This window comes from Genypterus blacodes, unplaced genomic scaffold (assembly GCF_046128005.1).
Source record: "Genypterus blacodes isolate CSIRO-AG114 ecotype Tasmania unplaced genomic scaffold, CSIRO-AGI_Gbla_v1 ptg000156l_1, whole genome shotgun sequence".
NCBI classification, from domain to species: Eukaryota; Metazoa; Chordata; class Actinopteri; order Ophidiiformes; family Ophidiidae; genus Genypterus; species Genypterus blacodes.
In genome coordinates this window covers 9,503,345-9,530,598 of record NW_027466957.1, presented here as the reverse complement: position 1 = coordinate 9,530,598, position 27,254 = coordinate 9,503,345, and the positions used below count along the sequence as shown (strand labels likewise).

Below are 27,254 nucleotides of genomic sequence, written 5' to 3'. Positions count from 1 at the left end.
CCTTTGCGGGCCCCCCCAACATCCCCCCGGGCCCATACAGGCCCTGACAGGAGAACAAAAGTGCACCTTGCACCTCTCAGCACAACCAGGAGCACCCCAAGGGCAAATACCTGAATACCTGCGGTAAGAGAGAGAGAGACAGAGAGAGAGAGAATGGATGAATGGATGACAGAAAATTAAGTGAGAGAATCGGCCCAAAAAAAGGGCAGCACAGGTGATTTTCTGCCCCCAGCAGCCAAGTTTAACACAGACTGATCCAGAGTTCCAAGCACAACAAAATATCATTCTCGACCTTCCTATTTTGACACCCTCCCTCTCTTATTATTTTGCCCCCCCTCCCGCCCCCTCACTCCGCCCGCCGGTATGCACTCCCCTGCAGTCTCGCCTGTGTTCCCTTTGCTGTCGTTCTCCTCCCCACCGCCCTCATGTCCTGACTTGCTGGCCTCAGCTTGCTTCACTCCGTGTGTGGCTAGATGTAAGCACATTCTGCCCTGTCACTCCTCTCCTCGCCCCACGTAGTCAGTCATAAATAACGCCTGTGTCGTTTCATAGTGAGGACACATCAAAGTAGCTACTTCCCCTCGCCCCCCCCCCAAAAAAAAACTATCTGCATGATGAGAAGTTAATGGAATTATCTAATCACTTTCTGAGCGAATTCTGTATTCCCCCCTCCTCCTCCTCCTCCTCCTCCTCCTCTGTATGAAGTTGTACTAGTCAATGAAATGAGCTGTGTTAAGACATTACCAAATCACCCACCAAAATCATTTGGTTCCACTTGACAAACGTGGGCGTAGTGGAAAGTACCAACAACCAGCTGGTACCACACAGGGCTGTTTCATCATGAGGTCATATTTCATCAGCGCTTGATCCTTTGAGTACAACCTAATCAAAGAAAAGCACTCACACTGAGGGAATACAACTATAATACAACTCAATATAACTGATCTAAGATGTATTTACAATGGGAATCACATTATTGAATTAGAACCAAGCAGTATGAAACTAATAAATGGACTGGATCCCATTATAGGATTATACAATCTACTCTAGTTCACTGCAATACAACCACCTAGTGTCGCTTGGTGTTTTCATTGTTGATGGTGTGAATGTTAAGTGTGTCCGTATGGTCAACTGAGTGTAAATCACCAGAGACAAAAATGCCACGTGGGTGGATTGCTCCTGTCTTGTGCATATAGAAGCAAGTAGGAAACAGAAGTGGAGCGCAGCCGTGCCTTTACACACGTAGGCACACACACACACACACACACACACACACACGCGCGCGCATTCAGCCCAGGCTGGATGGCACAAGGTTAGAAACCTCTGTGACAAACAATGTATCTGGTGTGTTTACCCTCCTGTCCCTTTATGGCTCTTCCTCTACCCTCTGACCCGATGGGACACAGAGGGTCTGTGTTTAGGAGGAAACAACAGCACCAGCCATGTTACAAACACACACACACACACACACACACAACACAGAAGGGGACAGCAGGAGTGCGGAGGTGGGCAGGAAACGGCGTGTACCCCCTCCTAGAGGCCATATCCTGTCCTTGGGTAAAACTGTTTTATTTGTCCAAAGATCTGAGCACTTTGTGTGTGTGTGTGTGTGTGTGTGTGTGCATGTGTGTGTGTGTGTGTGTGTGTGTATGTTCAGATTCTTGACGGTGTCCAGAATTTGACCAAAGGGAAAGCGGGGCAGCATCTTACAGTGAGCATATCTCTCTGCCCTCAGAGCACATGTCATTGATCAAGTCTACATTGCAACATGTGGCATTCCTCAGCAAATTCTACTCCCCACTGATTTGATAAACAGTTCGCAAACAGACTCACTCATTCTTCACCCGACACCTCCCCCCCTCCTCCCCCCTGTAATGTCCATTCTCTTCCCCTCAATCTCTCCCTGATTGCTTCACTCGTTCCTCCTCCTCCCATTATTATCTTCTTATCCCTAGTTCACCTTCTCTCTCTCTCCGTCTGGCTCGGCCGTCTCGTTTGTGTCGTCACACGCTCCAGGAGAAATGTGCTCATTCCGTCGCATGATTTGAAGAAATCTCTCTCCTTTTCGTGAAGACAAAGGCAGGTGATGGATTGATGAGACTGGGGGACATGGAGGCTCCAGCAGAGGAGGTTGGCAGGGAGGATTTGGGCAGCGCCATTGTGTAAGAGCACTGCTGCTTGTAAGAGGGTTTGAAACTCTAACCCAATGACTTAACCCTCCTGGCTTGAACCTGATCCTCCAGTGATTCAGCTCTCCAACCTCTGCCAGCGCCGCTTCCTGCAATACACTCTCTCCTCTTCGCTAACAGCCAGGCTGAGAGACACCTACGCTCACAGAGACACATAAACACACATACGTGTCCACACACAAACAGCTGTAGCCTCGCCCAGATGCTTTATATCAGCACTTTTTGGAAGGGTTGTGTTTATGCAAGACTGACAGGCTACTTCCTGTGTCCCAAACATTAACACACACACACTGACAGAGAGTTACACAGAATTTCAGCCCTCTGAAAGTTTCTTTTTGACATACTCAGCTCCTTTTACAGCTCAGCTTACAGATCAAGAGAATGGATCTTTTCTGATACACACGTTCTGACTCTACACTGTTTAGCATCACGTGTTTGACTTTATCTTGTGTTAAAGTTTAGAGGAGGCGTGTATTTTTTCTCTCAGAAATGACGGCATTCTATTTCAAAATCCAGCTGCAAATTGTCAAACAAGCAGCTTATGTGTATACAAAAACCAAAACCAGAGTATCCATTGTGAATGAAACAACATCCAGGGGGCGAACTGGAAATGACCAGACTATCTGCACAAAACAGAACTATTTCATTGTTATTGTTTGAATTTATTAGCGCAAACAGTTAAATTTCTCCCCCCAGAATAACGTGTGAGTTATTGAATGGAATGGTAATCCCCTCTTCTCTGTAATTAGGTCAGCATAACATTATTTCCTCTTACAGGAAAATGTAATTATTAGTTTGACTCAAAGTGTGTGAGGACCATCTCTCCTCTCTCTCTCTCTCTCTCTCTCTCCTCTCCCACCTCTCTCCCTCCCTCTCCCCCCTCGCTCGCTCAGATGGCAGTATTGTGTGTCTGTCACTAATGGCTCAGGAATGTCACATTAGTCAGGGGCCGCATGCGTAACGTTGTGAACATTAAAAACACTTTGAGGAGGCCGATATGATATTACACGCGTGCACACACAAACACACACTTAAAAAGAACACTGACAGCTTCGGTGATCTCATTGCCTCAAAGCTACAGGATGATAGACTGCCTCCTACGCGCCGCAAAAACCCAAATATGCCCCCTGAGCTACATGTCAGAGTTAGATTTCAAAAAAAGACTGAAACATATTGAGATGACAGACAGGTAGTAGCACAGTTTTGTAATCATTTGTATCGAGTGTTCAGGGGGAATATCATCCCCATGTGCGGCCATATTGAGCATTTGAACCATCTTTTTCATCTACCGACCCATCCACACCTGCTGCCCCTTTTCTGTGCCCACCATAGTGACTGTCGGGGGGTTTGGAGCCGACTTCAGCCCCCTCTGAGTCGCTGTCTGCGTAGGTGTGCAGAAGCCAAACTATTCTCTCACCTCTCGCACAAGAGCGAGACACAGGAGCCCACGGAGGTTGATAGACAAATGAAAAATTCCCCTTGATCTAAGTGATGCTCTCTATTCACCTCAGTGTGTGTTGGTGTATGTGTGTGTGGTAGGTGTGGGTGCACATCGGCTTGTGCATGCATGCAATGTGTCTTTCGGGTGCTGTTGACACTGGACAAGCTAAGTCATGCAATCTGATCCCTGGCTCTTTTTCTGAGTGCCTCCCCAAACCCCCTTTACACACACAGACACACACATTTACCTCTCAACACTGTTACCTACACAAGACCTACGGGAGGAAACACGTTGTTACCTCACTAAGACATGTTGGCGTCAGCTTGAGGGTCAGCGGGGCAAAGAGGGGGGGGGGGTTCTTTGGAGACACATTGCAACCATATGTGCATGTTCACTCTCAGCTGGGCTCATTAAGAACAGATTGTGTGCAATTGTGTAATTGTGTACATGAAGCACAGAGTGTGTGCGTATGCGCGAGTGACTTTCCATGCTGAACTGTCCAAATCTGGCTTCTTCAAGGTCTGTTAGTAGGTCCCGGGCCGAGGTTCCCTGCTTACATCTGGAGCCCCGCCTGCAGCAGGAAGTGCCTCGATAAGATAGCCACAAGCTAAATTTACAGCAACTGCTCTGACCCGTCCTTCCTCAGCATCTTCCTCCTGTTTTTTGCCTGTACACTTATTCCCTATACTCACCTGCCCCTGCACTGTCCCCCCGTCCAACCCACCCCAAAGCTCTCAAAACCTATTGTGCATGTGTGTGTGCCGATAGGCTGGCAGGTGTGTGCAGGTGTTCCACTCATCAGTCATTAGTACACAAACCCGTCCCCGTCTACAGAACAACGCACGACTCTGTCTTCCCATTCAGACGCTGGCACGTCTGTCCAGATGAACTCATATGGAGAGAATGATTGACGCTGAAATGTTTGTTTACGTAAAAAGAAACAAGCACAAGGCAGGATCATTTTAAAAACATCTTTATTATTTACAAGTGGAAAGACAAATTGACAAAGGTATCACATCATGGTTTCAATTAAAATGGCTTGTTTTTAAAAAGATGGTGCATAAAATTTGTATCCGCACCACTTGCAACAAAATGTCCCGTGTTTGCAAATCAACCAAGAACAATGTCACTGACATATAAAGGCAGGTTGCAGTTTTGGTCAATTTCAAGTGGTCCTTTCATGTCCAACAACAGTGTGTGTTTGCTGGGAGCAGAGGGGGCGAGCGGAGGGTCACCTGTCGTCGAGGTCACAGCTAACGCGTCTCTCAGCACCCTGCCTCCCCAGTTCGTCATACGCAGACAGCTGTCTCAACACAGGCGCACACACACACACACTTGCTCATATACACACATGCCATGTATGTATAGTATGGTGAGGAATGACATCCCCAATACACACACACCCCAAGCAGCTGCAACATGGCCAGAGTCCCGGACCGGCCGGCACCGATGGGAGTTTCCTGGGAATTAACTGCATGTCCAGCTGCCCTCACACACACACTTGACATAGCCCGGCAGAAAAGTTCCAGCCGATATCAACGTCATCTAAAAATATACAGACTCCTGAAAAATTTAAGGCACGTTAAGTCCTTTCATGAAAGCGACACAACAGTTTTGTTTGCTGTCCCGTCATGGCTTCTGTAGATTCTTCTTGCACACTCACACACACACACACACACACGTCAGCTGGCCCCCAGTTAGTGGGGAATCTATGGGGCAGGGCAGCATCCGGACGCGTTGTGTTTGTGCAGCAGCGACATGCGGCTGAAGGTCCGGGAACAGGAGCCGCACTGGTACTTCTTCACCTCGGAGTGGGTCTGCAGGTGGGCGCGCAGGTTGGATCGGTCGGCGAAGGCCCGGTTGCAGTGTTGGCAGGAGAAGGGACGCTCACCTGGACGCGGGAGGAAAAGGAGGGAGAGATACTTGTTAGCCTCAGGGAACCATCAGCTTAAAAAGTCATTTACAGTCCAAAAGCTCAGTCCTCTGGTCATTGTTTTTCAAATGTCACCTGACAGCCAAACAAAAGGATTCCAGCCGCTCACCTGGGAGCTCTATCCTAACTGCTGAGGACTGACTTTACCAGGCTGGGGTGAAGATAAGATTGTGTCGTGCTAAGCAATAACATTTGCTCACACCTTAGGGGACATCAATGAATATCAATGACCACTTGTTGCGGCCGACTGTTACATTTACAAGCCAATAGATCTCCACTCAGTGATCAATGTGAGAAAGAGGTTTGTTGTTGTTCTTACCTGTGTGTGTGCGGATGTGTCCTCGGAGCAGCCACGGTCTGGAAAAAGCTTTCCCGCAGGTGGGACACACACATGGCAGGGTGTGTGAGCGGATGTGCATCTTCAGGGCCCCCAGGCTTGTGTACTCCTTGGGGCAGTGTTTGCAGTAGAAGGCCGGGCGCGGTGAGGCCTCGCTGGGCAGAGATGGCGTCTGCGTCCTCTGGGCACAGTGGGAGGTTTGGTGACGAGACAGAGAGGAGAGGCTGCGGTAGCTCTTAGTGCACTGCATGCAGTAGAAGAGGCTCTGGATGGACTCTGTAGGACTGGGGGGGTCTGAGGTACGCCCGCCGTCCTCTTCCTCCTCTCCGCTGCTGCTGGACGGCGAGCTGCTGAGGTCCAGCGGTGCCGTAGATGAGGGGGACAAAGCGGGTGACACAGGAATGGGGGAAATGGGTGCAGGCAGGATGTCTGGGAAGATGGAGCTGGTGAGATAGCAGGTCAGGGCAGAACTGTTGTTCTGGGTTGGAAGTTCGGCCAGGGGGTAGCATTCTGGAATCACTGCTGCAGAGAGACAGGAAGTCAGGTTAATGTATACTTGGGACAGATAATGTCAATGTCGAACATACAACTAACTTCTTTCACAACTGTCTTTTGGCCTGATTCACACTTATGTGTGAACCCATGAATGCAATTAGTTCAATTCCTTTCCACTCCACATTCAATTCAGCAACAACTTTATTGCATGATGCCACAACATCTAAAACCTCAGTCCTTCTCAACTTGATCATGATTGAGTTCCAGATCAACTTACCAGTCTGGCTCTCCAGATGACTCTCTCTGTAAACCGTCCTTTTGTTGGAAAAATATTTCTTGACAAGGAAAGACCTCGGCATGTTAAGATCTTAAGATTCTCGGAGGGAGTGAAACAGATTACTTCCTCCGAATTCCTTCTGATGCTTTTCGTGCTGCCCTTCCTTCTTGATGAATTTGCAAACCACAAATGGTAAAAACCACTGATAAAGCTCTGCAGGCAAGAACTGCGTCTTGTTTCAGGGACCGTAAAGTTGCCTCCTCATATACTGAGCAGAGGGGAGACGGAGTGGGTGTGTGTGTGTGGGGGGCGGGCAGGTCTCCGCCCTCAGACACACCCCGTGCGTCAGGGTGCCACCAGCGCCTCGCCACAGGTGCCCAACGTGCCAAAAGCCCCAGCGACGCACAATCAAGCCTCTAATGACTCAGTCGTCACCTGGAGGCACAAACACATTTGAATGTGAATTGATGATCAAGCTATTCAAACCCAAATCTGCTCCAAATGTGTGACTTCAACAGAAAAAGCAGCTTTGTCTCACGTATGACACCAAAACAGGAAGTGTGTAGCGTCATTTCTGTGTAAAAAAAGAAGAAAATTAAAACGTGGAAGATCAAAGCGGATTATATCAATGTTTTTAATTCCTTCATCATTCCTGCATCTTCTTCCTCACTGAAGTCCAATGACAAATTGAAGCTGCAGCGCCCTCTGTCGGCTTTGTCCTAAAATCTTTATTCTCTGTAATTCTGCTACACACCAACCAACATTTAGAGAATAATCCTGATATTTTGTGAAATAGTTGCGAGCTTTGATGTGTTATTGTGACTTCGTTACAACCATGAGCTCATTGTTTACATCCCGTGGTACAACTTGTGGGAAATGTCTAATTAAGAATCTAGCTGCAATGATTTGATTGTTCTGAAAAAGATTTATGAGTGTGTGTGTGTGTGTGTGTGTGTGTGTGTGTGTGTGTGTGTGTGTGTGTGTGAGAGAGAGAGAGAGAGAGAGAGAGGGAGAGAGAGTGGCAGGAAACAGATTTTGCTCACTTTGCTCCCCTCTCCACATAAAACTTCTCGATTCGTCCCGACTGCTGCTGTCTCTGCGGGAAACGATGTTTAGATAAAAAAAGAGGGCACTGTTCTCCGGGTTCTCTCGCAGCGGGATCTGAAGCAAAAATTAACCGAGCCTAACGTAACAATGAGCTGCTGTAAGGTCGGAGCAGTAAACCATAAACCCCCCCTGGCACCGCGACGCATGATGTCGCCCTGAGGAGAGAGGAAATCCACTCCGGCTCCCCCTGTGCGTAATGTGCGCAGATCTGTGCGTAAAAGTGGCAAGTAACGGTCATATTTCTGCACCAAGCTTATCGTTCATTTAAAACTGATCGTATAGCAGTTTATCATCGTAGTTTAGCGGAGCAAAGGCGAAGAAAATGTTTTTAAAAATCATCATTAAGACATTAGAAATGATGGATCCGGGAGTGTGGAGTCATTTTGGGGGGGCTGATGTGTTGCTCGTCGGGTCTGAAACTCAGGTGTCGCGCATTAAAATGCAACGTGACCGTCTTCAGTGGTCCTGTTTAGCATTACAAGGGGAGTCGACAGCTCTTCGGCGGTGGACTGAGTGGTGGGTGGCGGGTATGTGCACCTGTCGAAAGGCGCCATTGTCACTACGTGCCCAAATGTTCACACGTCGTTAGATCGCTCGTTGACGCCGACGCCACGTAGACTGGCCTGGGTGTGTGTGGGGGGGGGGGGGGGGGTGTCATGAGGTCAAGGCAGCAGGAGAAACAAAAGGCACTCAGCAAAGACACACGTGAAAGTAATCTGAAGGTGTAATTGGGCTGCTGTGGATGAAACTAGTGTCACTATCTGACACCCTGTATTAGATTTATTATAGCGCTTTACAATCTGTGTGGTTCATCGTAACACACAAACACCCACACGCACACAAATGACCAAATGAACACCCACCTGACCAGACAGACACAAGAGTGAAAACAGCTGATTTGTTCAAGCAGAGTCAAAAGGCTCGTGGTGTGACTGGAGGACAATTTGTGTAAGGACAGGGGTTTGCGCGACCTCGTGACCCGGAGGACGTGAGGAGGTGACAGGATTGCTGCTCTGAACAGATGTTCTGTTCTCTGGCCTGGGGGACAAATCAGCCTGCGTTCACACACTCACTCACACACACTCACTCACTCACACACACACACACACACATATTCAAACCTCTTCTTCTCACTAAAAATAGAAGACAAATCTGCTTTCATTCTAATCTTAGGGAGGATTCATACACTCTTGCCAAAAATGTACTGCAATCAAAAGCAAGTCAGAGTGACTCTTTGAAATTAATGATGATGCCTTCAGGGGCGTAAGAACATACTGTTAACTGGCTGAGAAACAAGTGCAGCGCTTACACTAAATGATGGCAACAATTTATTGATTACTGAAGAAACCTTTGCTCAGATCAATGATCAATGGCCTGGTTTTGGGAGGCAGTAGCTCAGTGGGTAGAGCTTCCGCTTGGGAACCGGAGGGTCGCTGGATTGAGTCCCTGCCAAGGTGCCCCTGAGCAAGGCACCGAACCCTCAATTGCTCCCCCCTCTGCAAAGGGTGGTAGTGTATTGCAATGTAAGTCGCTTTGGATAAAAGCGTCTGCCAAATGATTGTAATGTAATGTAATTTTGGTGCTTAACTGTAACGATTAGGTCATCCTTTGACAATAAAACTTTTTTTATTTTGAACCTGTTAGATTTGTCTCTTTAATGTGTTTTAAAAAGGTTTCCTACAAAACATTTTAACAGTAAAGGTATTCATGGTATGGTGAGATTTTATCACAAGTATTATATTGATATACACTTTAGGATTGAACACAAGTAAAAGATGTTAATGATAAAAATTTAATTGTGAGGGTTTTTTAATGAAAGTGACATTTCATCACATCTTTAATTTCATTTCCCTGCCGTTCTCTTTTTAAATCAGTAAGTTCATGTGTGTTGTTGCACCTTTCAGTTTGACCTTTGCTGATAATCCCCCAGCACTCAGTTGCATTGTTATCCTTCACTTCACCGAGACAAAAGGTGACGACCACTCAGCTGCATTTACATCTACACATTAATGTGTATATGCCTTTCATTGTGCAGACCGCTGTGGAGGTACGACCCTCTGCATAGCTGCGTCCTGACATACCGCTCATCAATGCACACTGAGCTCGCTGCTCAGAGCCCCTTTCAAACATCACAACACCTTCATTTGTTGTTCAAAGGAGACTGCTCAGCGGAGTGGGTGGGTGTGATGACACGGCCATCTTCCTGTTGAATCTGAATGAAAACAGTTTGTTCTGATTAGCTGCCAGGGCTGTTGGACTCTACCATCATCTCTTCCAGTTCAACCAGTTGTTTCTGGCCCCCACTTGCTCATTTCTGGCTCCTGTTAAATTTGTGTTTAAGGGTAAATGCAGATATGGACAAAGTAAGATTTAATCATCACACACAGCACCATGTTCTATTTTGGAAGCTGTTTCTTTCTGTTGTGGTGTATCAAATGTATGTATCACTTTGTTTGTATGTTTATTTGTGGCTATGTGTGTGTGTGTGTGTGTGTGTGTGTGTGTGTGTGTGTGTGTGTGTGTGTGTGTGTGCGCGCGTGCATGTGTGTGTGTTGCCCTACAGTTCAGAGGTCCATAAGCCCAGCAGGAGGGAGATAAGGTTATCCCTGAGGAATGCAGACCTGCTGTATGGATACACACACTCCCACACACATGCCATGTACATTTGCACACTTACACGCTCATTTTCAGGCACTGTCTTGATCAAAGATGCTTGAACCATACAGAGGGCTGGTGATTCTTCATGAAACATCTCTCTGCCTCCATCCTCACACATTCTGAAACAATAGAAGTACATCTGTACACTCCAGACTGTAACATGTTCATTCAAAGCCCTCACAAGACCGAGCGTATACGTACAATACCTGAATATATTTTTTAAAGACCAAATCCCTTTTACTGATTCTTTCTTGCTATGCTTTTATTGAGGCGCTGTGATGCTTCTGTCGACTGAGCGATCTGCAGAGACCATACGAAGGTCGGAAATTCAGCCACTGATGTTCACAGAAACCAGACCCTTTGACCTCTGAGCTGCCAGAAAAATCTTAATCCCGGCTGTCTCTGGTGCTGTTTGCTGCAGTGACCCCAGAGGAGGATAGTGGGGAACATCATAGGCTTTACCTGCTGTCACATCTCCCTCTGTGCCCATCTGTCTGCACTCTGGCTTGTAGAGCAGAGCACGGCTCCTGGAGTGGAGGAGGGAGGTGATTGGTGATTTGTGTATTTGAGTATTGGCATATAAGATTATATTATATTGTAAAGAATTCAGTGAGATTATTTGTTCTTGATTGTGGTCAAACGTAATCACAGTTTATTTCCAAAATGCTATTGAAGCTGTGACATATATTATTCAATTGTTAGAGGAAGAATTAGATGGAAAAGCAGTTTATTGTTTCTTTTTGTGTGCGTTGTCTCACTGTGACGAATAGATTTAGCATCAACAGCAATATTCGATGCTGTGCACTTGTTTGTGTGTGTGTATGTGTACATGTGTGATAAATTGTGGCTCTAATGAACCTCTGCTCTGTATTCATCAATCACCATGAGATAATAACACAGTACAATATTTGTGTGTGGTCGGAGGTCTGAGTGTGTTTGTTGCATGAATCAGTCCGCACACATTTGGCAGGATGACATCAGGCGAACACAATTGCAGGCGGAAAGTAAATATTTCAGTTTTATATTTGAGGTGCTGAAAAGCTGGTGTAAATTTAGGACACAATGTGGAAACTTGAGACTTAGAGCATCTTTATGGTCAAAAGATGAACATTCACAAAGAACTGCAATGTTTGTTTGTCTTTCCCAAACCTCTCCAGGAAGGCAGATGTTGCTTGGGATGGAATTGTTTTGTGTGTGTGTGTGTGCGTGTGCGCGTGTGTGTGTGTGTGTGTGTGTGTGTGTGTGTGTGTGTGTGTGTGTGTGTGTGTGTGTGTGTGTGTGTGTGTGTGTGTGTGTGTGTGTGTGTGTCCATCTCCAGTTTGACCTTATCTGGACAGCAGACACTACAGACTGCAACCTTTGAAGTAAAGTATGGCACTATTAAAGGACATGTAATGGCCAGGAGGTAATTAAAAACTCCTGATTACAAAATGTGTGTGGAAAACATCCTTCAGTGACAGGATTACTGCTACAGTTAGTTTAGTTACAAAATGATTTATACTATGAAAGTTCAAGAAAAGTATCACAGTGGACAGTTCTATCATAGCAGGATTACAAAGTAGAAAAATGATTTAGAATGTGGTAGTTAAATGATAAACTATAATAATTAAAAGAATAAGTAGATTTGACAAGTCAAATTGAATGAACTGTATGTTTCAAGAAATTATTATTGGTATTTTGTTTTTATTTTTATCTTGATGTTGGATTTAAAAGAATTGATAGAATCTTGATAATAAAAAATAAAAAAATAAAATAAAACTGAAGTAGTCACATCTTTACTGCTGTGACAAACCAAAAGTCTGACAAGAATCCTACATTTCTAACAAGTTATCATTTCTAACATCATATCAAAAATAAGCCTTAAAAAGAAACTCAAATTAAGCCAGATGTGTTTTTTCAAAACAGCTGGTTAAATACTGTACCTAAAGCTCTATTGTGATGATTTTGGAACAAATTATGAAGTGGTGACATCTGGCGTTCGCATTTTGAACTGATCTATTGAGTGTTATTTTCTACTTAACCACAAGAGGGCAGTCAAAGCTCAACAATAACCGAAAAGGTTACCGACGTGGTGAGGAATTGGGCGGATAAAGAGGTGAGCAGAGGTTAGTAGAGTCACACCCGCGATGCTACAGTCACAATATGCAATACGAACTACAGCTGATGCATTTCCTTCAGTGACATAATGTGTCTAAAAAACATCTTGCTCGCAGAGTAATGATTCAAAACTCGCAGAATTAGAGAGGCAGTGTCGCGTATAGTTTGTGCAGGGTTGGCGTTAAATGTAAAGGCAGGCAGGCACAGGCATGAATGGTTTGTTTGCTCTATAGATGTAGTACAGTAACAAAATTAATTTATTTGAGTACACTTCTTCACAATAACTTCTATTACCTTTGATGTATTTGTAAAGTTTACTCCCAATCCTTCTGCAAATGTACATGTTCCATTTCTTCTGTGTTGAACTGCTGTATTGCACATTTTTTCAGAACTGGGTCATATGGGCTCACGTGTATCCTGCAGTACAGTACTTCACCTCTCTCTTCAGTGAGTTTGTGTAACCAGTTATGGTCCTTTAAACTGGAGTTTTAGGTCAAGACGTTGACACAATGAGCAAGTGGGTTAAGGAGAAATGGTTAACCCACACGCTGAGATGGTTATGAGTGGTGCATGAGAGGGTTTGACCCTCTGAGTGGTCTCATTTCATTGCAGATACTGTGTCCCCCTGTGCAGACAGCCTCGGCTAAAATGCTCCTTGCTAAAAGGAGATGACAGTGTCTATGTCAGCCTTATTTTGTCTAGGCTAGGACTTTGCATTGCATTGACCACAGGGTTTCTGCCTGAATCCTTATTCCTAGAGTTTGATTGTTGTCAAATTGTCAGTAAAAACATAAATCTGTGATTATACCTGCAAAATGTGACCCTGGTCCTTTCCTAGACAAAAGAAAGTGGACAATGTGGTCATAATTATGTTTAGAAAAAAAAGTACTCTCTTACTCGGTGAAGAAAATTGAAAGATTCCATTATATTTCTTAATTTTTCCCCCACAAGCGAAAAGTATTCCATACAAATGTGAAAAGGAGTGGAGATGCCGGGGATTGAACCCGGGGCCTCATACATGCAAAGCATGCGCTCTACCACTGAGCTACATCCCCTACTGGACAATAAGGTGCTCTGCGGCCTATATAAAGTACTGTAACACGCAGCTTGCGCGTAACAGGAGACAGTTGTTGAACAGGATATTTCTGCTCGCACTCAGAGCAAATTATGTAACATGAGGTTTATCATACAAGCTTCAACCCTTGAACTTTTCCGTGTATTTTGAGCGCGCGCGTGTGTGTCTTTTGAACACACACGCCGAACAGACAGCTTTAATTTGCCCCACAGCAGACAGAGTTGATTTGGGTCGTGACGTCAAACAGGTATTAAATGTCACATTAAGCGAATAAAGACTGGCAAGAACAGTGTTGAACATGTTGATTTTCTCAGCCCAAACCACATTATATAAGGCTTACCTAACCTGTCCAAAGTGCACTAGTTTAACAATGAAAGCCTGTTTTCAAATTTATTTCATATTTGTAATGAAATTATAATTCAAAACCACATAAAACCAGATAAGTCCAGGTCAAGACCACCACTAGGATGGGGGTTGCACTTGTCAAACCTTGACCAAATATACTTTGAGAGCCCTGCTGCAGCCCCGCAACAAATCTGAATTAAGTGCACAAGGTCAAGAGCGTCCAAGCTCTTAAGTGGCGGGGTGTAAACAAAGGCCTGAATTAATATCACTAGGAATTAATGGAAAAGTAAAAAAGGTATGTGGCTGTTTTTTACTTTGATTTAATCCTTTCTGGGGGGCTATTTTTAACCCAGGCTAAACCCTGACCATGTTGTGGTCCCGAGTTAGGGGACACAGCTGAGCAGGGGGACTCATCTTCCCACGCACCCTGAGTGAGAAACACTGTTAGTAACAGAAAGAACATACACACACAAATGCACATCTACATCGCACGTGCATGAAGGATATTTGAGTTCTGAAATGTGTCTCTTCTCGTTAAACCAGTATCCTAATCCGTGTATAGGGAGATTATAATAGCTCACTGGTTCAGTTCCATAATATCCTCCAGGGGAGCGTAAACGAGGGGCCGTCCTCCCTCTCTAGAGAGCACAGCCTGTCCTCGTGCTGTGTTTTGCTGCACACCACTGCCAAGGACACCATTTCCAGGCCCTGTTTGTTTTCGCCTTGTAGGGACAGACCCATGGGATGGCATGAAGGCTTAGGAGGGCTAAGGAAATGAATGGGTGAGAGACTGACTCCTTCCCTGCCTTGTCTTCACCTCTGGCTGCAGAATGAAATGCACCTGCAAACCAAACTCTGAGGGGATTCCCAGGAGGAGCAGGAGAACAGCTGGCTGATATCAGCTGTGTCTATGGATGGAATGATGACACGAAATGATGAGTGTTTGCTGAGTAAGACGCAGCAAAATGTAGGCGTGTGTACAGAGGGGTCATCTAAGGACAGAAGGGTGGCAGTAGTATGCGACATGACACCCAGCAAGAAACATCTTTATCCAAAACCTCAACATGATATTATCAAACCAAAAAGGAATGATGAGGACAAAAATTAAAGTTATGAATTGACACTGTCATGCAAATCAAGTTTTGAAGATGCAAATGAGAGAGTTTTGGTTTGGATTCAAGCTTGTTTACATGAATAATTTTGTAAATAGAGCAGAAAAGCAAATGTTTGAAAGGACAAATCACACAAAATGACCCTTTTCCATGAATTAATATAACTCAAATGCTTCTCTTACTTATGTGAATGTACAGGACATCATACTTTTTTATAATGAATAATTAACCTGAAATCGCCTCTGAGCCTATGGTGTTTGAATTAACAGAAAGTTTGTATTTGCATGCCTTTTGTATTTTCCTCCATCTGTCCTTTGACATACTGCCTTTGGAGTAAACCTGGGAAAACAGATGTCTGACACACAAACACACACAAACAAACATCAAGGGTTTGCAGCATTAAATGCTCCTTTTTTTGGCAGCAACAGCCTTGAATTGGCCATTGAACTTTTAGCGGATGTTTCCCCCAATTTCCCTCTTTGTTGTCTTTTGTGGTCTCTTGGTTTCTTTTGCAAAGAATTGATCAGCTCAGTGTTGACTTGGAGATGCTCAAAACTGAGATGCAGATATAAAATATGTATTGATGTTTGAAATCGCAGTTTGCTGTGCTGTATGCAAGTCATATATTCAAAGTCCGAACTGTAAGCCAGTGTGAGGGACAGGGAGCAGGTCTGAGCTATCTCCTGGGGCCATCTTCTTATCATCTATCGGCAGCCAGTTATGCTGGCCAGAGAGAAGAGGAGATCAAGAGGCACCTAATAAAACTCTCTCTCTAAAGTATTAGTTTCTGAACATAAAAACATATCCCTCAAATTTGGTTACAGGATTGCAACTGTCAAAACTGTGACTGTTAAAAGTAAATGAAGCTAAATTAATAAATGATTTGGTAAAAATATATGCCTCCGTATTCATATATCAATGTGTGATACAATAAATCAACAATGGTAGTAGAGCAGCACATTTGTATATTCCAGCCTGTATGTAGGAATGCTTTTTCATTGCACATTAAATGCGTCCTGATCAATGACAAAAAATAGGCCACAAAAACCGAGATGACTGGAGGGGCCTTTACTTTATTGCTCCCAGTGTTTGTTTTATCTCTTATTGCTTTTACACTTTGGTGGATTGGCTCCTCCACACACACTTCGTTTTGCTCAGAAATAAGGAAGCAATGAGCTGTCGGGTGACTTTAACAACAAGCTACTTCACTGTTTGTTTGAAGTGACGCCACCAAAAATGCCTCTGAAAAATGACTTCTGAGTCATCCTGACTGTCGCCACACCTCCACCAGCTGTAACCACAAGCAAAATAGCTGTGTTTACAACACAAGGTTAGAATGGAGGCTCTTTGCCACTTGCATGACTTAAATGTAGTCCAGCCGGGGCAAGGTCAGGCATGCCATGGACACAAGTGCCACAAGTCACATTCATGAACATGTACAGGAAGAGAGGGAAAGAGAGAGGCAACTAGAGGGAGAGAGAGAGAGAGAGAGAGAGAGAGAGAGAGAGAGAGAGGCAGTGCTGTGACCTTTCACCTATTTCTCCAAGCAGCCTGGGAAACTGCAGGATTCCTGTGAGGGCAAGGAACTTCAGTGAAAGCGCTCCTCTATCTGAATAATGTAAAAGGCACAATAGAAAACCACATTACATACTGTATCAGTCTCTTTACTGTGTCTTTATACTCACCCCAAAAGAGGTGAACACCATGGTGATGATTGTTAAAACGGCACTGCAACTGAAACATTAAATCACATATACACTATAGATAACTTAAATTGTAATTGTTCTACACTACATTTTTGACATGTCAACATATGCCATGAATAAAGGCGGTAATGTGTTCCACCTGGCCTGTCATCCCTGATTCATTTCAAAATACAAACATTAACTCAAGCACAGATGCACAAACCGTTCTTGCCAAATGTTTGTGTTCACTGTGTTACCAGGGTATGGGTGTCATTATCAAAACAGGGTGCACTTGCACACTATTGCCGGTGTGTGTGTGTGTGTGTGTGTGTGTGTGTGTGTGTGTGTGTGTGTGTGTGTGTGTGTGTGTGTGTGTGTGTGTTTGGTGTGTGTGTGTGTGTGTGTGTGTGTGTGTGTGTGTGTGTGTGCGAGTGCGCGTGTGTGTCCAAGCACCTGGTAACTGTAGAGGCTGAAACCTTATCATCCTGCCTTAAGAAAGCTCACACTGTGCTGGACTCTTGGTATCGTCTCTCACTGACGTCGTAAATAGCACGACAAAGGAAAAAAGCAGAAAAAGAAGCTTAGTAAGGAGTCTATGTGAGTAAGCATGAGCTGTAGACACAAGGTGTGGTTCATTTGTTTTCAATTTGCATTCATGCAATTCAGTCTCACTCAGCAATCCTTCTTCGCACAAATACTTCAAATACTTTGTTCTGCTACAGCCTTGTGCATAGATTTGACCAGCTAAACCATAAATAAGACGGATTGATCAACCCGGATCAAGTAGAAGGTCTTAGTTTGCAAAAGCAAAACCATTGCACATCTCAACATCAGTCATTCTGGCCAAATTGTGATAATAATTTCACTTCACTTCAAAAATAAGTTTGGTAACAACTCATATAAATGTGCTGCTGCAGTCGCACATGCACACTGAACATAAACATTGCACACACTGCATACACAAGCAGTAATTATAAGCTACAACTGTACCCCAAAACAAATATAGAGTTGAATAACCCATATACCATACTGCAAGTAAAATAAAATGCAGTGACACTCGCACAAACACACACATAGTTTTATCAACAGTCACCAGTGTGGATCTTCAATAATGTCAAGCAGTGGGTACCCTCAGACTGCAGAGTGGAAAGTGACCACCAGGGGGTTTCGAAACCCCGTTGCAGCTCATTGGTTCCTCAAAATGCTGCATTCAGAACATAGTATCTCTGATTGGCTGAGAAATGGTGAGTGGCACTTCAACATCTTGCCCACTGGGGGGGGTGACAATGTTGAGGGGGAGGGGAATAGAGAGTATTTACAAATAATATTCAAAGAAACATCAGTGTGGCGGCTCATTTAGATCTGGTTTGTGATCAAAATGTATATTCATGGACTACATCAGTGTTTGCTAGTCTATTGAAACTATGTAAAAGGAGGTAAATACACATTCTCTTAATTGTAACTATATTAAGATATGATAATCCTTCATCCGTCCCACAACGGGGAAATTTACACCTGATTGTCAATCAACGCAAACTGAAAATGATGCACTCTGACATTTAGGCACACGTTTCCACAATGCAATAAATGCAAATGAAAGGCAATTGCTGAGCTCTGTGGATCAAAGTCTATTCAGAAGGTGAATCTATCAAGCGACACAGCGGGCTTTGTTCTTCTCTGTTTGTAATTCAATTTGACTAATTATACCAAGCTGAAAGTTTTCACCACCTTGCTTTCAACAGCTCTTCATCTTTCCTGGTTTTCTTTGACTCCAGAAGGACACAGACCCAGGATCAGTTTACCCTCCCCCAGCAATGACCTCACACAGCTGAGAAGGTGAGAGTGCAGGCTGATCACAGATCAGACTCCATGTAATGTCACCATCTTCATCAGGGTGCAGGTTGACAGCTGCCTTTCCCTGCCCCCATCCCGTCACCAAGAGGCCTGGGCTCTAGCTTGTGTAATATTCTGATTGGCTGTTGGCTCGGTATGGGCGTGGAAAGGGACGGCCCACAACATATTGTGATCTCACAATCAGCTGTTTTGTACGTTCTACATACTGATCCGACGATCAGCTGGAGGAGCAATAAACAGAAGGAAATTCTGCAGGGGGAAAGACCGAGAGGAAAAGCTGCAGATGTCATAATCTGAAACATCCGTGTAAAATTTTTACATCGAGACCTTCTTCTAAGAAGAAAGCCTTTTATTTTTATATTTTATGGTGTTATAGCTACCTCACTTTAAGGCTACCTAAAGCTATGCTTTAAGAATTATTGTCGTTTCTACTGTGTCTCATCACGTTTACAACTTGAATTACATCGCAAAGGCAGGTAAGACATTCTTATCGACGCTTAAATATGATGCTAAGGGTGTTTTGTGTGAACTGGGCATCCAAGTAGATCCAAACTACATCTGTCCGTGGCAGTGGGAAGGATCTGGTGCATTCCTCACACATCTGACCACATAAAATGTCGTCTTTCATAACGAACCATTGAACCTGCATTATCCGACCCTTTGCTTGTTTTTGCCTTTGCCTAGGTTACATCGCCAAAAACAGATTATACTGTAGCATTATCGATTCGAAAGCAGACTCAACCAAATGTCGTAATGTTCGGGCTCTTTTCGACGTCCTATAGTCTGAAAAATGACACCAGCCCTGCACACGTAGCTTTATCATAGATGATGACAGCCTTTTTTAAGATCAAATGCACCAAATGCTGATGTGGAGTCGATGGCGGATGTTGACGTTTTTCTGTGAGAGGGACGCTGTAACTATGGTGTTTACTATAAATACAGCCACAGTAGCTGCCCACTAAGGTAAAAATGATGACGGTATTGTTGCAGGTATTTATCTGCTCGATGGCTTGCGAGTACCGCCGCTGAGCCAAACTGTCATTGCTTTGACCCTTCAGCTTATACGGATAATTCAAGTTTAGCCTGGATAACCTACAGAAAGACGTCAATTCCATCGACTGTAGTGGATAAAAGGTCGTTGATGATATTTTAATTTTATGACATATGTTGAGGGTGTCTTTCGGTGTTTGAACTGTAAACACTGCTTGTTGTGGGGTTTTTTCCCTTCATAACCTCAATAGCTTTTCAAATCCAGACGAATAACCACTGACATCAGCCTCATATCGCGATTCTTCGGTGTAACTTGTCTGACAAATTGCAGTTTAGATGCATCGGCATATACATATAGGTTTACATCACCAGAACATCTTATATTTTCGCTTATATTTGCCTTTTAGACATTTTTTCCCCCTCTGTTCGCCACATACACCGAAGCCTCTCTGTCAGCGTCAATGACGTCAGAGGCGTCTTGTTTTTATTTTGTTAGTCCCGCCTTCTTTCCTCACTCAGCCCCACCCACCCTTTTAAAGGACCATTGCCAAAAGAATGAGCCAAAGAATGATTCAGGCTTGCGTGTCAAGAGCATTAGCCTTGTGTTGGTTTAAATAAAGGATGAGTGAACATGTAACATGTTACTAAAGTGTTCATTTCGAAGGAGACCCATTGACACTCGGGCATGTTATATCATTATATTCCTGGTGTGAATGTATGGATATCTGGCCTGTATTGCAGAATACCTTGTGTATATACTGTATATTGGTCTATGTCATACATTGTTTATTAGCTTCCGTTTTATAAAATAAGACAACAAATATTTATTGGGAATTCTTCTCAGTAATTGTCTCATTTTAACCACACTTTGGTGAGTGTATTGCCGCTATCAATGGCTATATTTACACAAGCGAGATAGCACCAAATTAGCTTGTATATGCAGGAAACTGATAAAAGTTTGTTTTATCAAGGAAGTACTCGATGGCAGTTTCTAAATGAGTGTGTGTGGGGATTGGTGGGTTAATCTAGAATGCTTTATGTCTTTAACACCTCTCTCTCCAAACCTTTCTCTAAAATTAAGTTTTTTTTTTGGATTTGATTTCGTCCTTGTGACTTATGACTCACATCTGTGACTGCAGGAATGCATTAAAAACAATCGGCAGCAGCTCAGCTCACCTCATATGAGGGCTTATAACCATACAGGCTCTTGTTAGTCAATTGGTTCAAATTCTAGCACATGACTTATGAGTGACTCCAAAAAGCTCAAGTGACCCTCCATATGAAAATAAACAGCCTGCAATCAAGTAGGCACATGATTTCCATTTGCAGCTCCTTTTTGATTTGTCTGCCCATTCCTCTCTGCTTCCTTCCTCTGTCCATTCCTTTCTTGCCTTCAATTTTTCACAACAGTGTCATAGACAAATAGTATAATTGCTAATGCAATCGTAGCAAACGCCTTCAGAGAAAATGGAAGTCACTGAATCTGATGTGAGAAATCTTAGGGTCCCGTGTGGTTTTCCATGTCAGCATCGCCATGGCGACACTCCAAATAAGGACAGTATGTGTCACCTTCCAAACACACATCCACCCATATTCCCTTTTATGTCTCTCCCAACAAAAAGCTGTCCTTTGCATATATTTCATCATTGGAATTCAAATTAATCAATGTCTTTGTTATTACTAATTTAGTCTTATTTACCAATCAATCATTTCACCCAACTTATTTCGTAGGTTACCGCTGTCAGTGACAATTGGCCTTGCCTTGGCTGTCTGTGCTCCTTTTTTTTGAGATAGCGCCTAATATTGATTGTGTTTGACAGTTGCATTCATCATCACAAATTAACAGAGCATAAGAGACTAAGCAACAAGACAGCCAATCGTGCGGAGGTAATAGCACACAATTGTGCTAGTACAAACTGGCACAACAGTACAAACACTTTCTACACTCGTACAATGGAGGTTGTTGAAACATCTGTGCCACATTACATCATCATTCTCATATTGAGGTTACGTAGCCCTTCTGCCCTAGTATCCCCTCCTTTCTTGTATTTCAACATAATGTACATTCACTTTGCTTGACTTTTGAGTCTTTATTCACCACCACCACCCCCCTCTCCTCTGGCCTGTCCATCTGCCCAGGGGCTATGCTGATTGGTTGTCAAAATTGAAATGGGGGAGGGGAGTGTAGGCATTGTTCACTTGCCCTTTTAGGTTACTTATTGTAGTTTTAAAGAAGCTTACTTTATCCATAAAATGCCTATATGCATTACCACATAGTACCACCTCTATGCTGCTGAATTCTCTTAAATAAACCGGAAAAACTGCTGCTTCGTACAAGCAGGCTAAAGATTCAAGTTACTAATGATATTGCCCCAAGTAATATATTATGCAGGCTACACAGCAAACTGTGGAAAATCAACACGAAACAGAAAAACAGGTTGCTGTTTTCATTAGCCTTTGACACATTTTGTTTCATAAGCAGTATTCAGTCTATCTCTGTTGTCTGATGTTTGAACTTGAGTCTATTGAACAGGTTTCTACATGCTGTAATGTGCCACTGGCCTTATCTGAAAAAGTTTGAATAAGAATGTAGGAAATAACCCAGACTGACGTATCTCTTATTTCAGAACTGGAGTGTGGGACAGTGAAGTGGTGTGGTTGTATTTACACTGACCTGAACACTATCCCCCCTCTCTCCTTGCAGGCCTTTGCTCCAAACCAAGTGAAACCTTACATTTGCACTAAAGAAGCCTGTCCAGTCGTGTTTGTCAAACCTGAGATCCAACTAAGGGCTTCAAGTGAAAGACGAAGAAGAATAAGTACAACTATTAGTACAACTACAAGTAATAAGTAAACACAATTCAAAGGCAGCTACAGCTTAGTGCAGCGCAGAGGACATACAGCACCCGAATCACCAAGACTTCGACCACAGTCATGTTTCAGCGCCTGACCAGCCTGTTGTTTGGGGAGGTAGAGGAGGTGGCTGCTGAGCTGAAGGGGCCCAACCCCTGTGTGACGGAGGCCGACGAGGAGGGATGGATGCTCGTCAACCTACCTGGTGAGTCTCCCAATAGGAGTGAAGGGTTGGAATGGTGGTGTTGGCTCTGAAAATGTGCATACCTCCATTCCCTCCTGAATAATGTTTGAATTTTAGATGTGAGGGATGATGGGAAGCCAGGGTGCAGGTATACTAGTGCTTAACCACATAGCTACCATTTGGAAGGTGTTGTCTGTCAGATGATGGAAACACATGCATCTCCCTACCTCTTTGTTTATGATTGCGATCATGACAAAGGCGTTCGTGAAATTTTCCATTGGTGTCTGATCCAAAGCAACTAAACAGCACAAAAATACTTTTCAGCAGAGTCGAGACAATGTCACTGACATAATCACAACCTTAGAGGGTCAACACAACTAACAATGTGACGCTTATGTTTTGTGTTTCCCTACCCCCTCCTCTTCCCCTCCTCCAATTTAAAAAAAACACCCCCATATTCCCCACACTGGTATGTGTGCGCGTGCGTATGTGATCCCTTGAAAAAATGTGCCCTTTAACCTGCATGTCATTTTTGATCATGTTTTTTGATCAACATCCCTGTCCCACCGTAAACATTGGTCCTTAAATGGCCATCCCACCCCTGATTCCACTGCTGCCATGTGTTCAGGAGCATCTGATTGCATGATGCAGGTTGAAGGGGAAACCGAAGCCCCACTGATTGCACAATCTTTTCCAGTGACTTATCAATCAAACCATCAAGACACACTTATAAGAACTGAGTTCCCAAACACTGTTTCCCATCCACCTCACAAGCGCCGTAGGACACATAAAGGTCGGGCACGAGGTGCAGTAGTAGCATCAGACCCCTTGTCTTGTCCTAACGCTAGCCCATCAGACTCGGGTGCCACTACACCCGTGATCCCGAAGAGACGGGCCAAACTAGGCACGCCCTCCTCCACCCCGTCCATGTCACCTGGCTCTGGGAGTGAACGTGGAGGCAGTGGGGGTAGCAGTAGGGCAGGCTCAGAGAGAGGCTGCATGGATGAGAGCTGGTTTGTCACCCCTCCCCCCTGTTTCACTGCAGAGGGAGCAACAGCGGAGGCCAGCCCAATGGAGGATCTCCTTATCGAGCACCCCAGTATGTCCGTCTATGTCTCCTCGAACAACCTGTCCATGGTCTCCAACAGTAATCTGTCTGTGTTGGGAGAGGAAAGCATCGTTAGCAGCGTGAGGTAAGAAATGTCCCTCTTTCACTCTGAAGTGCTTCCACCTCCAACTTCTTTTCAGTATAACAAACAGCCACACATTGATGTTTCTCTCCTCCTGCAGCAGAGTAGCTGAACCAGCTGCTCCTCCAGCCACCCGCACCTCTCTGCCCACCAGGGTGAGCCGTGGAGCAGCTGCACAGGCTGGAGCTCTGGCCAAGGTCACTCAAGTCGCCAGGGTTCAGCGTAGCAAAGCTCGCTTGGAGAGGCGCAATCTGAGCCGTAACCGCATCCAACGCCAAAACCGCACCAGGGAGCAGGTTCCTCGCCACGCAGGCCTCGCCAGAAACACTTTCCTTCACCAGCCCAGCAAGCGTAACGTCTGCCACTAAACCCTGCCGCAGCCAGGGGGCATTGTTTACTCTGAGGGCATTAGCAGTGCATAGTCAACACACACGTCGAAAAATATATACACCCACAGAAAACTTGCTTTGAGTTATCCACATTATATGAGTAGTTTTATGCCCCGTTCTGCACATATGAAGCCCTCTGAGATAATCAGGCAAACTTTCTTTGCTTATTGTCCATTGCAGTATCCAAACAACAACAAAAAGTCTTTAAAATATTTATGGAAGTTATACTTAGTTACAATTATATGTGAGGGGAAAAACAAAAAAAAATTGCTCTATTAAGTTCCTCTTAATTTCTCGTGAGATATTCTCTTTTTTCACTTTTCCTAAAAGCATGTTTTGAATTAATATTTTTGATCCCTGAAATTCTAAATTTAAAGATAATGATCATTTTTAATAATCCAGTATACTTCACTCTGACTGGACAAACAGACTTTCTGTTGGAACCAATGCAAGACAGAGACATTTTATGCCTTTCTGTACAGAGAAAACATCTCATCATGTTCTATAAGGTCAGAATTAGATTAGGTGGAATCAATATGTACTTTCTTTTTGTTTGGAAATGGTGGAGGTATACCGTTTATGATAAGTGTGAGATGAAAATCACTAGACTTTAGTTTCGCTTGACTTTGGTCTGCTCATCAATGTTTACATTGCAACAGGCTGTGATGAAACACTGAGCGACCAATTTCATCACAGGAAACAAAAGTTGAGAATTTCTCTCGTCTCACTTTATGAAGGATACAAGCAAGTAGAAGATGGTGAGAGGATGAGCAAAACAGACTAAAGAGTAAAAGATAAGACACAAGGAATTACACCTTGATAGTACTCGAAGGAACGTGATAAAAGGAATTTTGGTCAAGTGTACTGTGACCCTCTGTGCAGCCTCCAAGCAAGTTTGCACCTTGTTACACCAAATCACCCTTGTAGCTTTATATTTAAAAATCAATTTTGTTACTATGGCTACAGGATAAGTTAAGAGAATACGAGGCTTGCCTTTGGGTTACATGGTATGGTAGGTTATTGCAGGTGCAGAGCGGTATTGATGGTAACTCTTTATTTTGTTTTGTTACAGTCTTCTTTTCATGTTGCTTGTTACAACCAATTGTATCTGTCTGCATTGGGTTCACGCCAAGAATAGCTGTTCTGCAAGATCAGAGGGAAGTAAGCAACTAGTGAAATAACTTCCTTGTGAAGTATCACAGCATGATGAGCATTGTAAGAATGAAAAAAACGTGACTGTGTGTGCTGTGACCTCATATTGTACATGAGAGGATGCAGGTATTATCCATATTCATTGGTCACTCACTCCCTAAAAGGGCTGGGAAATGTCCCAGGAGCACACAAAGAAACACAATTTACTCCCAGAAACACCTTGTTTATGGACATGTGTGTGAACCCATTGCTCTCTTTTATTAATCATTTGTTCCGCCCTTTACTTTCTGCCTGTCCTCTCTATTTGTCTCATTAGCACATCCAGCCCTAACAGTGTCCACTTGAAGATCTAGCTTACTGATATGTATTCGACAACAATAGTAAACAATGGTGCTGAAATGTATATGACTATATACTAATGTTTGTAAATTATTTGAGACATGGATGTAAGTTTGCACTTGTCATACATTTTGTGAGTCCCAAGTTTTAGCTGTGTGCTGTGTGCTCGAAAATATTCTTTTCTTTTTGTTTCAAACTGTGTGTGAGAATGTGTACTGACAAGTTAAATGCTAAAAACTCTCAAAAACATGAATAATTGTCATTTATTTCTCTTGTAAATATTGCAGTACAGTTTATAATACTCTGTTAGATGTCAAAGCCTCTCAGGACTTGAGTCCACAAAGTGGTGTCCAATGGGACTGATGAGAATCCTCTCTCTGCCTCACCTCTGTGCTCATTATCTAACCAGGAGGGCATTCTGATGGCCAAACATGGTGTCTTTGCCCCAACTTGAGTCTCATTTCTGTGAGATGGAAAGAAGTAGACTCAGAGTTTATGTGCCATTGGCAAATATTGCCCTCCAGGGGGCACTATAGCACAGTACAGCTGTTTAAATTCGGGTGGGAATACAGTACATTGGTTATGGGTTTAAATACAATCATGTACTGTGTGTTTAAAGGACAAAGAGTGTGAGGATTCAAATAATCTGTCTTGTAAGATCATATTGATAGTTGTACTTAATTATAAATCACATACTATTATTTTCCTGTCAATAATCCCTACGAATAGCTGGTTTATTGAGAATAGTTAGTTTATGATAAACCTTTGAAATATTATATTGGTCAGCTTGAAAGATGACTATGATTATGTTGCTGTTGAATCCTCATTCGTCTTTCCCCCTTTTCACTCTACTCCCCAATGTCATGTGAAAGTAAATGTGTTCTCAGTATGTAGACTGTGTTTACTGAAAGGTGTATGGTCACTGCTAGAGGAAGTCGTCATCAGGTGTGTTGAGCCAGTGTGTTGTTAGAGATGTGGGCAGGGAAAGGATCAGGCAGGAAACAGAGATTATATATACATATATTTAGAAATGAAACTAAATGTTTGAACTTCTTTAAATACAACACAGTTGTAATAGAAAATGCTTGTATTTTCCCATATAGTTTTTAGAACAGTGGTTCACCATAGGATGTTTCAAATGAAAGCTGTTGAATGTGTGGGGAGTCTCTTTATGTTGTGCCCTGAAATAATGGCAGCTTAAAAACACATGGGGTTTGTCCATGTTTCATCTCAATTAGTGCACCCCTCCCCTATAAAAATGACATATACTTCACATATAAAAAAAACAAGGTGTATCTGATATCTATGGTGATTGTGCCTTTCACTATTTCTGCATGGTTTTTGTGATGTATTGATTTTTCCATCCCCAAAGTGGACAGACATCCACTGAAAGGCAAGACCTATGCAAAAATCAATGGATGGGTTTTCCAGCATCCATTCAGAAATCACAGGTACCCGCCAAAAAAACCAACAACAATAAATACTCAGGTTAACGCCTGAATCTTGTGTCATTATTTCATTATGGGCGACTGGAGGGAGGGGACGGCCTTAG

General features: G+C 43.6%; 2 protein-coding genes, 1 long non-coding RNA gene and 1 other non-coding gene across 6 annotated transcripts; 1 reads left to right on the top strand and 3 right to left on the bottom strand.

The window, feature by feature from the left end:
• Positions 1-4,627: 4,627 nt before the first annotated feature.
• snai1b (snail family zinc finger 1b) lies at positions 4,628-6,897 on the bottom strand. Its single transcript, XM_076166806.1, has 3 exons — positions 6,673-6,897; positions 5,883-6,422; positions 4,628-5,521 (listed from the first exon to the last, which is right to left on the bottom strand). The coding sequence occupies exons 1-3, from the start codon at positions 6,752-6,754 to the stop codon at positions 5,340-5,342; spliced, it is 804 nt and encodes a 267-aa protein (XP_076022921.1). The 5' UTR covers positions 6,755-6,897; the 3' UTR covers positions 4,628-5,339.
• Positions 6,898-9,600: 2,703 nt separating this feature from the next.
• LOC143012828 (uncharacterized) lies at positions 9,601-11,084 on the bottom strand. The gene is made up of 2 exons (XR_012965087.1): positions 10,457-11,084; positions 9,601-10,100 (listed from the first exon to the last, which is right to left on the bottom strand). It is a non-coding gene; the product is annotated as an uncharacterized LOC143012828 (long non-coding RNA).
• Positions 11,085-13,517: 2,433 nt separating this feature from the next.
• trnaa-ugc (transfer RNA alanine (anticodon UGC)) lies at positions 13,518-13,589 on the bottom strand. Its single transcript has one exon. It is a non-coding gene; the product is annotated as a tRNA-Ala (tRNA).
• A 5,206-nt stretch (positions 13,590-18,795) lies between these two features.
• Positions 18,796-27,152, top strand: tp53inp2b (tumor protein p53 inducible nuclear protein 2b). Of its 3 annotated transcripts, none has more exons than XM_076167225.1 (4): positions 18,796-19,077; positions 22,300-22,653; positions 23,261-23,825; positions 23,923-27,152. In XM_076167225.1, exons 2-4 carry the CDS (start codon positions 22,530-22,532, stop codon positions 24,188-24,190), a joined length of 957 nt encoding a protein of 318 aa, XP_076023340.1. In that variant the 5' UTR covers positions 18,796-19,077; positions 22,300-22,529; the 3' UTR covers positions 24,191-27,152. The 3 variants fall into 3 exon arrangements, with proteins under 3 accessions (XP_076023340.1, XP_076023341.1, XP_076023339.1); XM_076167226.1 differs by having other exon boundaries at positions 18,796-19,081; positions 23,678-23,825; XM_076167224.1 differs by having other exon boundaries at positions 18,796-19,081.
• Positions 27,153-27,254: the final 102 nt, after the last annotated feature.

Bases quoted from the DNA above. Each gene is read 5' to 3' on its own strand.
- tp53inp2b (XM_076167225.1), top strand. From the start codon at position 22,530: ATGTTTCAGCGCCTGACCAGCCTGTTGTTTGGGGAGGTAGAGGAGGTG. The intron at 22,654-23,260 runs GTGAGTCTCCCA...CCATGTGTTCAG, and splicing joins GATGCTCGTCAACCTACCTG to GAGCATCTGATTGCATGATG. The intron at 23,826-23,922 runs GTAAGAAATGTC...CTCCTCCTGCAG, and splicing joins AGCATCGTTAGCAGCGTGAG to CAGAGTAGCTGAACCAGCTG.
- snai1b (XM_076166806.1), bottom strand. From the start codon at position 6,754: ATGCCGAGGTCTTTCCTTGTCAAGAAATATTTTTCCAACAAAAGGACG. The intron at 6,423-6,672 runs GTAAGTTGATCT...GTCTCTCTGCAG, and splicing joins TCATCTGGAGAGCCAGACTG to CAGTGATTCCAGAATGCTAC. The intron at 5,522-5,882 runs GTAAGAACAACA...TCCCGCGTCCAG, and splicing joins ACACATCCGCACACACACAG to GTGAGCGTCCCTTCTCCTGC.